This window comes from Marmota monax, unplaced genomic scaffold, assembly GCF_021218885.2.
Source record: "Marmota monax isolate L192 unplaced genomic scaffold, Marmota_monax_Labrador192_F-V1.1 WCK01_AAM20220418_F8-fsc00276, whole genome shotgun sequence".
NCBI lineage: Eukaryota > Metazoa > Chordata > Mammalia > Rodentia > Sciuridae > Marmota > Marmota monax.
In genome coordinates, this window is record NW_026695204.1 from 1,167,203 (window position 1) to 1,180,974 (window position 13,772).

The 13,772-nt window shown below is 39.6% G+C and overlaps 1 protein-coding gene across 3 annotated transcripts in view; it reads right to left on the minus strand.

Annotated features, from left to right (window-relative positions):
- The window catches only part of Lama4 (laminin subunit alpha 4), a 139,674-nt gene extending 132,228 nt beyond the window's left edge, over window positions 1–7,446 (minus strand). The window contains exons 1-2 of one of the 3 annotated variants that reach the window (XM_058574377.1): window positions 7,355–7,446; window positions 4,143–4,425 (exon numbers count right to left, since the gene is read on the minus strand). In XM_058574377.1, the coding sequence (XP_058430360.1) occupies window positions 4,143–4,425; window positions 7,355–7,437 (366 nt within the window). In that variant the 5' untranslated portion in view covers window positions 7,438–7,446. Of the gene's footprint in view, window positions 1–4,142; window positions 4,426–4,621; window positions 4,778–7,354 lie in introns of those variants that run through there. The other 2 variants (XM_046429937.2, XM_046429939.2) reach the window with 2 other exon arrangements.
- Window positions 7,447–13,772: the final 6,326 nt, after the last annotated feature.

A 13,772-nucleotide genomic window follows, 5' to 3' on the forward strand; every position in this document is an offset into this window, starting at 1 on the left:
TGCCTATTTTCTTGCTCTGCATGGCAAACTCCAAATGTGTTTTTTGTGTGAATAATTCAGTGAATGAAATAATGTTTATATGTAGGGAATTCAATTTACCTAACTAAATTTTTGGAATAGCCATACAGGATGATGGTCTTGGCTAGTGACTGGAGGAAGGTCTTACAGTAGTCTTATGAGATCTTTTACAAAGTAAAGGGCCAAGATAAGAAAAAGAAAAGCAGGTAGTGAAAGAGACATAACTGTCTTTTAATAAATCTTCTGCAATCCTTTAATGGTAGGGTGCATAACAATGTGTTCTGGAATGGGATCACATATCAACAATGAAAAGAATTGAGAAGGAAAGTCCTTTGGAATTACTCTCCTTGATAGAGCATCTTTTAAGCAAGCTCCTCATTTGTCTCGGGCTGGGTAGACACAGGACTCATGGAGCAATTTTTTTTTTTTTTTTTGGAAGGAAGTTAACACAACAAAAATGACAACAGCAAAATCAGTCAAGTTACTAGGAGATAAGGTCCTGTTTTTCCCCTCTTGGATTAAAAATTGTTAAATGCTTCCCTTTTCATTATTTATCAAAACCAGGAACAGTACCTGGTCCTCATTGTCTCTATTTCTCATTGTCTCTGTGTGGCTTCTTTTCCAGTCACAGAGTGTCAGCCTCTAACCCAGTGTTCCTAACCTTGTTTAACTTCTGCTTCTTTTTGATTGACAAGAATCTCACTCTTCCCAAGAATACTCGGGTAATCTCCTTGAGGGGTGTTTTCATCTCTGTTTCTGGAGCCCCTCAAATTCTTTTGCATTTCTATATTGATTAAGGAGAATTTTGTATAGTTTTACTTGCTTCCATGTGCAGGACAAAAAGAATAGACATTTTTAAACAATGGGAAATATTACAATATTGAATATTCTTTTAGAAACTACCTAGTCTCCCCTTTGCCCACTCTCATCTACAGAAAATTACTGCTTTCACCATAAATTCACCAACAATGACTCAGTGAATTTCTTTTAAAGCAGAATTTGGAAAAATCCTCCCCACAACTAGTACAGAGTTACCTATGAGTGTGCCTTTTTTCAGATTCTTTCCATCCTGGGGGAAGCTTGGTCTATTAAAAAAAAAAAAAAAGGAGGGGCCTTCCTCTTCTTGGTCAGCCAGCACTCTCCACCCTTCAATCTGTGCAGTTTTCATGCATTTGCTCCCTAACTCACAGTGAGTGCCACCGTGTGCCAGAGTTCCTGCCTTGGGCCAAGCACACAGGGATGGAGCAGACACAGCCCCACTGTGGAGGTGCTGGGAAGGAGCTCAGGAAAGCCTTCAGCCAAGCACAAGCACCTCCCATGGCTCCACGCTCCCTGTAGTTATTTTCTTTCTTCCCTTTGAAGGAGATTTGAGGAATAACCATTCATAAAAATTCAATTCAAATACAGAGAATGCGTTTTTAGAATACCTTCCCATCTGAATTTTGAAGTTCTTCCTTGAATAATGTGTCCATGTTCTCTCTCTCTCTCTCTCTCTCTACACACACACACACACACACACACACACACACACACACACACACAATCCCCTGATGCAATCCAGTGAAGTGGTTATGACATGTCATTAAGTCTCCAAAATGTATTTGGTTTAAGATCTGCTTACTGGCTATAAAGAGCATGGGAAACCTAATGGTGGGGCGCCGAGAATTGCCTTGGGACCACAGGCTAACCGGAGGCATTATGTGAAACTATGCACTGGGAACATAATTACTTCGATCCCACCCTTTCTACACCATATACTTTGACCTTCTGGGAATGACTAATATCTTTTTTTTTTTTTTTTGCTTAAACCAAAGGCCTCAATTGGCATTTTGAACCTACTAGACTCTGATAATGTTACATATTTAACATACTATGGGACATTCTTTCTAATTGGAAGGATACAACAAAGGAAGATATTATATATTACATATACATAATATTAATAAATAGTATTAAGAAAAATAGTACCATAAAGATAAAATTCTAAGAAATATTCCCAAACAAGGATTTCATTTAATCTAATCATTTATGTATTTTTATAATAACTCTTAGCAAGTATAAAATATTTATAGCATATCAGGCACCAGCTAAGCATTCTGTCTATATTTTATATAACTTCATTATAATAAATATGAGATATAAAGTAGATATCAATAATTTCTCTAAGCCTCAATCAGTTTCTTGATATGCATTTTGAGCAACTATAATTTGCCCAAGGTCAAGGAGTTTGAGATTTAAACTTGGGACCATCAGTCTAACAGCCTGAAATCTAAAACAATTTGTTGGGCTACTTTCCTATTTATTATTTTGTGGAACACATGAGCATTATGAAATTGCTGAGTCTCAACATTTAATTAATTAATTATTTTTGGTGGAACCCAGGGCCTCATGCATGCTAGGCAAGCACTGTACCACTGAACTACACCCCTGTCCAACATTAATTTTAAGGTACTCTAATACTCAAAATAATTATTTTCTTAATATTTTATGTAATGAGAGTTACAAAAAGTTATATTAGATTTATTAGGAAACACACAAGATTCCTAGATAAATTTGAATTTCACATAAACAGTGAAAATATTTTAGTATACATATGTCCTGTGCAATATTTGGGATATGACCCCAAATTTATCCATTGTTTATCTGGAATTCAAATTTAATTGGGCATGTTGTGTTCTATCTGCCAATCCTAGTCAAGTGTTTCACTCAGGGACTTTCCATGCTCAAAGCAACAGGTGAAGATAAAGCTTCACCAGGATTAATTCCAAGACTGCAGAGAAGCAATGTTGTCCCATTGTGTGGAGTCTCTCCTGGTCTAGCCTCTCCTAAGTGTCTAGGAGTGAAACTGACCAAAAGCCATGTCCTTCTCCTTCTCAGGGAGGTTATGTTTTGCACCAGAACAAGAGCTGCATGTAAGGGCTGTATCTACTCTCCTCCTAAGTGGTGGGGGTTGTGAGTAGGGCTTACTCTGAAGAAGGATCATCTTCATGCATCTTTTTTTTAAATCAATAATTAATAACTACAGTTATGTTAACAATTGGTAGAATTAAGAGCAACAGTACAGACTTCAGTGATGTTAGAAATAGCTTCACTCCACTCAACTATTTTAGTTGAATGGTTACTGTAACCATAGATATAGAATATGGTGTGTGTGTGCATGTGTGTGTTTTGTTAGGCCAATTGCTCTTTCCTTTCCCATGAACTTAGGTGACTTCATTTTCCTCCTATTTAGTATCTCCCACGCACTGGATATACTGTTGTCTGTCTGAGCTCAGGGGGCTCTTAAATCATTTACTCTGGGGTCATTCTCTTTCACCAAATTTCCATGCTTTGGTTATGTTTTCAACTTAAAAGCTATTATAAGGTATTCAAGCAGCAACTATAAATTTGAATAAATAACATATTACCAATGGAATATATTGATCATTTTAACTTCAGCGATGGGACTTGATTTAGTCTTGCTTCTGGAATATAATGGTTTATTTCTATTGAAGGTATCTGCTCTGCAGTTTCCTAACAACTTCTTTGATGGCCCATTACCTCCCACTTAACCCTTCACTCCTCTCTGTACAGATCTTTTGTTTAATTTTAGTTAAAAAGAAGTTATATCGTGAGGGGAAAAAAGTTATGTTTCCCTTGTCCCAAGAGCAAAGGAGCAGGAAGGCAGTGACGGGGCACATACATTAAGAACTGTGGCTTGACAAAAATGACTACTGGGACATAAAAAAAAGCATTAATAATAATAACAATTAATAAAATCACTGATGTGTGGCTACAGTCCCAGATGAGTCTAACAGACCCACTCAGAGCATGAAGGACACATGCACTTTTTTGAGTTTGAATAGACATGTTCCAAAGCCTCAACTTGTAACTCATAACACCCAAACCCAACTTACAAAGTGGAACTCTCTATTTCAAGTTTCTGAACTGTTCTAGTCTAGGCAGTGGGAGAGGGAAAGAAGGGGGAAGGAGAGAGACAGAGAGAGAGAGAGAGAGAGAGAGAGAGAGAGAGAGAGAGAGAGAGAGAGAGAGAGAGAGAGAGAGAGAGAGAATTGTAGAGAATTGTGGCACAGCCCGCGGGGCGCAGGTGCCCCAGCAGGGTGACAATGGCAGGGACACTGTACCTCGGCAGCAGGAGGCAGGCGTCCCGGAGCCACGCGGGGCTCACTCGTCTCAGGCCTGCCGACCACTGAGCTCCCTTCGAAGTCAAAAGGAAAGGCGTTGTCGTCCCCCGACGCTGCGCTGGAACAGGCAACACCCCAGAGGAGCCACAGAGACAGGACTGAGCACCAGGCTGAGCTCAAAGCCATCTCCCCGCGGACATCCAACAGCGCTTTCCGGGACTCTGGAACTGTTGGTCTTCTTCGGTCCCCACGGGGTGCGCTGCTGACTGGTATTTTACCTTCTCTGGGTCCAGATGTTGGAACGCCAGGCAGCCCAATCAGCAAATTTGGAGGGGGGGAAAAAGGGAGAGTGAGAAAGTTAGCGAGAGTTTTTCTTTCTCCCTCTCTTCTCCCTTCTTTTCCTCCCTCACTCTGTCTCACTCGGTCTCTCCCCCCCCCCCTACAGGAGCCCCGGAGGAGGTTTTGGTTCAAGAACCTACAGATGGACGGAGCTTAAAGCCCAGCATCAAAAGACGGGACTGGGGGTGCGACCCGCCAGCGCGCTCGGTGGCCAGGACGGAGGACTGCGCTCGCTCTTCTGGCTTCCTTCCCACACTCATTCTCACCACTCCCTTTCACCTTCCACTTCCAGTCCCTCCCACTCCAAGTTGGCTTTTCAGACACTGAGGTCCAGCCTCTCCTTGTGGCCTCCCCTCCCCTCTTAGTTTGGAGCCCCTCCAAGGGCTCCAGATGAATATTCAGAATTTGCAATGCTTCCTCACATCTCTTATTTATTTAGTCCAGGTGCCAGACGTCTTATCTATATTTATATAGATCTTTTATGTTTGCAGGAAAGTGGGTGGAAAAAGGATTCCAGGGGTGGGAGCCAGTGGTAGATGATCCTAGGAGACAGAGGGGCAGGGTGCCTACTTTCTTGAGCAAGGTTTGTCATTTTCTAGAGATGGACTGCTATGCTTTGTGCTAGTATCTTGTCTTGAGTCTTGCCCACCATCCTGCTTCTTCCTAGCAGTCTTCACCCAGAGGGCTTGGGAGAAGAATATCTTTTGCTGCAGCACTGGAAAATGACTTCATTACTCAAATGCATGAACTTTTATTTACAAAGAACATCTTGTTTTCATCCTAAAGAGGTGCTTTGTAAGGGACCCGGAACAAGGCTTGTAGTGTATGAGCTTGTCAAATATACTGCCCACAAACCCGACCTCTTCCTCTTGGCCTGTAATCTCATGCCTACTACATCTGTCTGCGTCATGTAACCTTTCCAAGACTTTGGTAGAAGCTGGGCTATAATTATTCCAGGGTGCCCCTGTGGGTGGGTCAATGGCCTGCAGTTGATAGGTGTCTTTGTTTACACTGCCTTCAAGACGAAGCTTTAAATATTCCCACAAGACTCAAAAGTGGCTTAAAAATTCCAGATGAGACAACCATAAAATAACATCCAGGTAAGATTCTAGGGATCTGAAATCACAGATAGTCATGCAATAAAGCATCTTTATGAAACCTAATCATTAGCTTCATTTCATAGAGCAAGGTATTTTGTCTAAGGATAAACAGAACAATCATGTATTCTGTACTTAACATATGCCGGATATTTGGTATATGTGATTTGTAGACTTCATAGCATTCTTGCAAAGAGGTCTATTATTTCCTATTATTTCCTTTTTATAGAAGAAAAAAGAGAGGTTCAGAGAGACCAAGACATTTTCCCTAGGCCACCCAGCTGCTAGAAAGCTGAGTTGAAATTTGAATCAGGGCCTCCTGGTCTAAAGCTCCCCTTTATGTCTATATTACACTGAAACTCAAAAAAAAATGAAAAGTTAAAGAGGCAAGAGAATTAAATTCTCCCACTTTTTGAGTGACTCTTCCATGCCAAAATTCATATAAATTATCTCCTTTAATTTTATCTTAATAATAATCCCAAGAAGCAGATCTTGTTATTTGGCAGTGGGTAAATGGTACTATGGTCTAGGTTAAGTCTCATGGTAATGAATCTGAGACATAAAATATCAACTTCCCTGTTCCTAAAAACTGTTCAAGCTTTTTCAGGATTCAGAAACAGAACTGTAGGACTTGATCTAAGCTGTCCTTGAGAGGCAAGTGGAACCAAAACTCTCTAAGGAGTATTGCTAAGGAATGAGAACAGGTCCAGTGGACTTAGATTAGAAGTGAGGAGTGCTGTCAACAGTTGTGAGATGAACAGGAGTTATGCACAAATTCACCTGGACCTGTGGAGGGGGTATGGACTCTCCCAGCAAGACTCCCATTACAACCACTTAGTCCTTTATATCCCTTTACCCTGGCTGCTTAAGTTCCTTCACCACCAACTGATCTGGGAGATACATTTAACTGTGTGTCCTCTTTTCTTGTCGGCCCACATTCCTTAAAGCTTATTGGTGTGATATTGCAGATAGGTGCCCTGTACACATGGGGCAGGAAGCCTTGCTTGTTAACAGTAAGGTCCCTGATTTTAAATTATAAAATGTACAATACAAAAGAGCCAAAGCCAGACAAAACAAAATGAGTTCTCATAGATTCCAGAGTTTTTGTAATGTTTTCATTTGAAAATATAAAAATAGTAATGAAAGGAACCATTACACTAAATTGTGGTCATCTTCCACATAAACAGCTTAACCTACTAAATTAAGTGAAAGTGCTTAAAAATATATACTTGGTTTGGTTGGTTCTTTGAGAGATTTATATTGGGTGACAAGATGACCAGACTCTGAGGAGAAATAATAATTCTCAATTATCCTGTTCTATCTTCCTTTAAAAAATTAAATAATAATATTATATATATATATATATATATATATATATATATATATATATACATTTTTTTTGATCACTGCAGTACACCAAATCTGTCCATATTTGTTTTCTGAAGGATTATAGCCTCTTCATCATTAGCTGTCAATTAATCAGTACACTTTTTAATTTGACCTAAGAGCTCTTCTTCCTGCCCATCAGGGAGTGTCCAAGTTCTGAAAGAAAGCCTGAGCTGTGAGGATAGTAGTATATTCATCTGGGACCTTATTTTTGATTAAATATATTCTTTCCCAAATTTTTCCTTATCTTTCTGTAGGCACTATTACTATTTTTGAAGCAAATACTATACTAACATTGACTGCTCACATAATAACTCTTTAATTATATAATATCTTCAAAACTTAAAGAAAAACACACTATTTCTAAAATAAGCAACCATGTTTATTTACCTGTGGCTTGAGTAACCTCCCATTTGCTGAGAATAGCCGTTCCCATTTCTGACTGCTATTGGGCTTCTCCATGTATCAACCATTCAATGAGGCTGTCCTGGATCGTAGAGTGATGGGACAGACAGGCAAGGAGAGGTCATGGATGAGTCTTTTACCACAAGTTGAAGGTAGCAGAACAAAGGGAGTTATCTCCTTACCAAAGGCCCACCCCCAGACCACCAAAGGCCTGAGGGTAGGAGGATTTTATTCTTGCTAAAAGTACAACTGGAGAGCATTTCCAGTGCTGCTGCTTTAAAAGCATAACTCTTCTCCTCTCTATTTTTCCTGGGATTGAGGATGAATATTTGCCAAGCACTATGGTGGCCATTATCTCTGGTGGGACTCCTACCTTCCCCAGGATCAAAGGGGTGCTGATCCATCACCTTCAAAGCACAGAAGAAAGCAAGGAATTTCAGGAAGGCTACGAGATGAAATGGCTTGTCCAAATATACCAAGCCAGGTTGTGCACAATGAGGACCCCACATCTTCCAACTAACTGCCAGACTTCCTGTTGATTCCCAAACCAGACCAAGCTAGTTTTAGTTCTGGTAACAGCAGACATGGTGGTTTTTAGGCTTTATCAAAAGAAAGTTTTAAAATTCCCCGATTGTCCCTCAGTGCAGTTATCAGAAGGTAAATATCAAGGCTGCCTATCCCTTGGCTGTTGGGCCTATTCTCAGCATCCAAGGATCCAGTGAGGGTGTTGTTAACACATCCCATGTGCCCTTCTGTGAATAGAAAGTTGCGTCAGATGCTATTTTGGATTTGTAGGTGCTAATCTTGACATAACTAGACAAGAGGGTTGTTGTGGGAACTGTGTACTAGTGACAATAATTTCATGATGATGTTGGTCAGAGAAGTGAGCAGGAGCTGAGCTACCCCCTCCTGTGAGGTCTCTAATTAGTAATCCTGTAGTAGGGATGGAAAATGTAAGATTGTGTCTCTTTTTCTGCTAATACTCCTCTCCTCTCCTCTTATACTGAGATTCTCCTTCATGAACAGCCCTGGTGGAAGTTCAGATAGTCTGAGGAGGAGCAACACAGCAAGAGAGCTCAGAGATAGATGAGGGTTTTTAAAAGCTGTTTTTTCCAGCATTAGTTTTCTCAAGCTTTTATTCAGGATGTGGATGGTATGTGCTCTATTTAATGTGCCTCTTTTTCTGTCACAGCCTTATTTGGCTTGGAGCATATTTTACCTGTATTCTTTACCATCCACCATCTATCCATCCATCCATCTGCATATTTATTTACTTAATTAGCATTTACTGAATACTATGAAATCTCAAGTTCAGATGCTAAGAATAAAGTAGTCAAATCATGGCCCTGTTAAAGATCAAGGGTTGTATGGGCCAGATATAAGGAGACTGTGTAAGGAGCGCAAAGTGATTATCAGGAGTTCAGAGGGGAAGTGTGGACAAGCTGCTAATAATAACTTAATAGAACAAGACTTTACTCAGATGCAGCTGGGGGAAGTTAGGGAAAGTTCTAGAAGAAGGTGGCAACTGTGCAGAGTCTTAACAGATAGGACAGGGGAGGCACTGAGTTCCAGGAGTGGAGAAATGCTTGTGAAGAGGAATAATGCAGTGGTGTCACTGGAAGGGCAGGAAGTCATGTGATTTTCACTGAGCCTACATAGGAAGAAAGTGCCTCTCCAGTCCCCCACTGGCCTCTCAGACTGCCCTTCAGTCCAGGCCCCACATGCCACAGAGGATACTCTGTGCAAATATGAGCACTAGGGAGCTATTTATGATATTTATACATTGAACAAAATCTTGAGCAAACTAATGGGAGCAAGAACCATTTTCAAAAGGCTTCATCCATCTCTTAGCACTCTTGCTATGACTCCTATTCACAGTGGTCTAGACTTCCATCAGGGTTGTTCATGAAGGAGAATCTCTGTCTGGGAGCAGAGGAGAATTAGCAGAAAAAGTCACCTGGTTTTCTCTGCTACCTGGGGATCAGTTAGAGCCCTCATGGTAGGGGATAGCTTGCACTTACTTCTCTGCTTGATCTTATCAAAAAAATTGTTGCTTTAAGTGAAAAAATTTAAGCCTAGCAATGATATGGTCATATTTGTATTCAAAGAATTAAAAATGTACAAGATAGAATAATTATACTAAAATTGGAAATCACAGATATTGAAAAAGGAAGAAATAATAGTCACCAGGAATCATACCATTGGGGGGCAATAACTCATAACACTGAAAATGTTTTGCTGCAAATACCTTTAGACTTTTGTTGTATCTATATGAATGCATTTAGCCTAATTTTATATTTTTTATATATATATATATATTATATACTCACATTTTTACATATATCATATGTTTTGCCCATTTTGCATTTTTCTATATTTTTATAAAAATAAATCTAAGGGACATAATAATTTTAACTTTTTCTCCACATCAGTGTGACTCCAATATGGTACTGTGACTTGCAATGCCACATTCAGATTTGCATTTAAGGAGGATCATCTTGCCACTGGAGGGCAAGTTGAGAGATGAGTTAGGAGGCCAGGAAAGCCTTTTCTTTTCAAGTAGGCTGTGTTAGCCCTGAGGACAAACAGGGGGACTTAGCATTTGAGAACGATAATAGCAATAAAGACATCCTGATGCTCGTAGTTTGGTCTAATGGATGAAACACAGATGATAGAAAATGGTCCTAACAAGGATTATTGACCTGCCTCTGCTGCAGTCAGCCCTTCAGGTTTAATAGGATGATTACTTCATCAATGCAAAAAGAAAGTGATTGATGCTCCTGGTAATGTGTTCAGAGGAGAATAGCAGGTGTCAACATCAATTAGCTCAGCAATAAAATCAATATAAAATAGAAGCTCCTGGGACGTGATAATGAAATGATATAATTAGGAAGAACTGGGCAACATTCAAAAGAGAAGTCCTGAGAAACTGTCTTCTCGTAACCCCGCACCCACCTCATTCTCAGTTCCACAAAGAGACTGTTCACTAAGAGAAAGATTGCTGTCACCATAGTGGGTATATGAGCAGGATGGAGAGCTATTAAGTCTGATCTAACCTGCTTTTTGTGAGAAGCTACAGAAACGAATGTGTAAGATTTTAACTCGAAAGCTCTATAACCCTGTTCTGCCTCCCTTCCATTACTCTCTAGAAAACGCAATGGAAAAAAGTTTAGAGGTGAAATGATTGGGTTATGAGAGCTTTAACCTAATCAGTGTATTAATCCACTGATATGGATTAACTGGGTGGTAAATGTAGGCAGGTAGGGCGTGGCTGGAGGTGGTCAGTCATTGGGGAGCATGCTTTTCGGATATATATCTTGTCTCTGGACAGTGGAGCTATCTCTCTGTGCCCTGGTACTGTGTCCTGAGATGCTTTCCTTCACACACTCTCTGCCATGATGTCTTGCCTCACCTAAGGAATGGAGTTGGCCATCTATGAACTGAGACCTCTGAAACCATGAGTGCCAAATAAACTTTTCTCCTCTATAATTGTTTTTTTTTTTAGTTGTTGACGGACATTTACTTTATTCACTTATTTATATGTGGTGCTGAGAATCGAACCCAGTTCCTCACACAGGCAAGGCAAGTACTCTACCACTGAGCCACAACTCTAGCCCCGTATAATTGTCCTTTTGGTTACAGTGGCAGAAAAATCTGACTAAAGCAACATCCTTTTTCCTTGAATAATTAACACTCTGAGTTTAAAGATTAATTATTCATCACCCACCCATTCAACAGATATTTTTCAAATGTATACTTTGCAAGCTGCACGTTTCTAGACTCTGCATCAAAGAAGAAATAAGACAAAAATTCCTGGCTTCATGGAGTTTACATTCTAATGAAAGTGAGAAGAGCAATAGAGAATAAACAATTAGGTAAAAGAAATAGAGAGCTATGTCAAATGGTAATTGCCTTGGTGAAGAATACAGCAGGGAAAGGGGACAGAGTACGTGCAAATTGGGGAAGGTGATGAATCTATTTTAAATTGGACCATCAGGGAGGCCACACTGACAAGATTTTGGCAGAGATGGGAAGGTGCTAAGGAGGAAGCCAGGCAGCTCTCAGAGTAGAAGAGTAGGTCAGAGGGGAAAAACAGAAATTAGGTGACAGAATGGAGGAGAGTGCTTGCCTTTTGAGGAGAGGCTAGAATGAAATGATGGCAGTGAAGAGATCAAGTCAGAAAGGTAGGGGGGCTGTGTGGGGTCAGTTATACAGGACATTAGAGATACTTACAAAGACTGGACTTGAGTCAGCTGGGAAGCACTTGGAGGGTTTTATACAGAGAAATTATATGATCTGACTTATTCTGTCTTTATTTGGAGAAAAGATAATAGGGAAAGAGGTGAGTGGGGATGCAGGGAGACTATTCAACACCTGCTGCAAAAATATAGGTGAGGAGTGATCGAGGGAGGTGTTGCTCAGGGACTCAAAGCTGATGTACATGTTTTTGTCCTCAGCAAGCTTGAATGATGGATGGATTTTCAATTATTAAAATGGAAAGGACTATGGGAAAAGCAAGTCAGGGATAATTAAAATGATGAAAAGCTTGGTTTGGGACATTTTTAAAAATGAGATACTTTTCAGGTTCTAACACTATTCTTTTTTTTCCTTTTTGACATATATTTATTTATGTCAATATTATATAGCAGTTTGGATTGTCAACCTAGTCAATGAAAAAGGATCATTGTCTCTTAAAAGCATGAAGGGAGACTGGATTGCTTTAAGTTCCTGTCAGTAATTTCTATAGTGCCCTGAATTATGTTTAAAGCTCTAATATCCTTTTTTATTTTCTTATACTATTCTTTTAAAAATACTTGTTTTTCTATGTTATGCACATGTATGAATATCTCAATGAATCCTACTTTATGAATAACTATTATACACCAATTAAAATAAATTAATAAAAATAAATAACAAATATATAATCTGGAAGTGGTAAAACATACTTGTTTTTACATCATCATTTACCCATAATATATAGTAAACAATGAAGAAACTTTTTAAATATTTTTTTTGTAGTTGTACATGATAACTTTATTTATTTATTTATTTATTTTTATGTGGTGCTGAGGGTCAAACCCAAAGCCTTGCACATGCAAGGCGAGCGCTCTACCGCTGAGCCATAACCCCAGCCCCCCAATTTTTTTTAAATGGGGTAATACTGTATGTCATCATTATAACCCAATGAAGGAGATTTATAGCATGAACCCTAGTACCTGCAATTCAAGTCACTAAGTACCCGGACAAGCACAAATCCATTTCTCTTCTGGATTACAACAGGAGAGGATCTCTTTGTGTTCAATGAAAAGAGATGTCATTAGAGATTTGAGTTGGATTTCCACACATGTAAAGGAATTTAGTCTGGGAAGATTGGTAGGAGAGGTGCGTGGGGAAAGGGATTTTGGGTGAATGGAACAGCAAAGGCAGTCTTAGTGGTTGGAAAATACCTTCTTGTTCAGGCAAATGCAAGTGGACAGATTGCTGAGCACTGAACTGAGTAGGTTTAGGTGGAAAATGGGAGATAATAAGGACAAGGTAGGTATTGCCTGGTTTCTTTACAGTTCAATAATTAAAGATAATAAGGACAAGGTAGGTATTGCCTGGTTTCTTTACAGTTCAATAATTAAAGAGAAAGAGAGAATCACAAGGAAGTTCACAGGGTTTGATCAGATACAGATGTGAAGGATGCAATGGAGTAGAGAAACTCCAGTTTCTCTAGGCTGATAGACCAGCTGGGAGTTTGCTGCAGTAATAGTCTAGGCCTCAGGTGACAAGGACAGAATATTACTTACAACTGTCACTGTATCTTCTGAACACAACTTCCCATCCCTGGGTTAATCCAGATAAAGCACAAATATCCTGGGTTGTAAAATCATTATTTCCTTGTTAACTGAGGTAAGTTTGAGCTTGAGTGGAGTCATTTGATGGGAGGGTAGTAGGCTAGGAAAGAAAGCAACATTTGATAGTTGCGTCGAGAGTTTACCAAGCCACAACACACTGGCTTCTTGGCTACAGAAGGTGTTCTCCTAGGAGTAATTCCTAGGAGATAGCATAGCAATTCTATCTATCACACACTTCATACTTTGTACTTTGGTAAAGTTCATGAATGATTGGCCCAGGGTCTACATTGATTATTTTGATGATTTCTAAATAACCCAGTAACAGCTGTTTCTCTTCCCTCTTTTGCTTTTTGCTTTCTTTTCCTTTTTCTCTTTTTCTCTTTTGTCCTCATTTGTTTTCTTAAGAGACCTTCCCTGACATTATTATGTGTCTCTCAAGTAAATTGCATGTTTCCTTTATTTAACAAAAAGAAAATCGTTCCCATTAAATCACCTCCCAAGGCCACTTTTATTGAACAATTGAAAAATGATGTGGCTCAGTTGTCGAGTGCCCCTGAATTCAA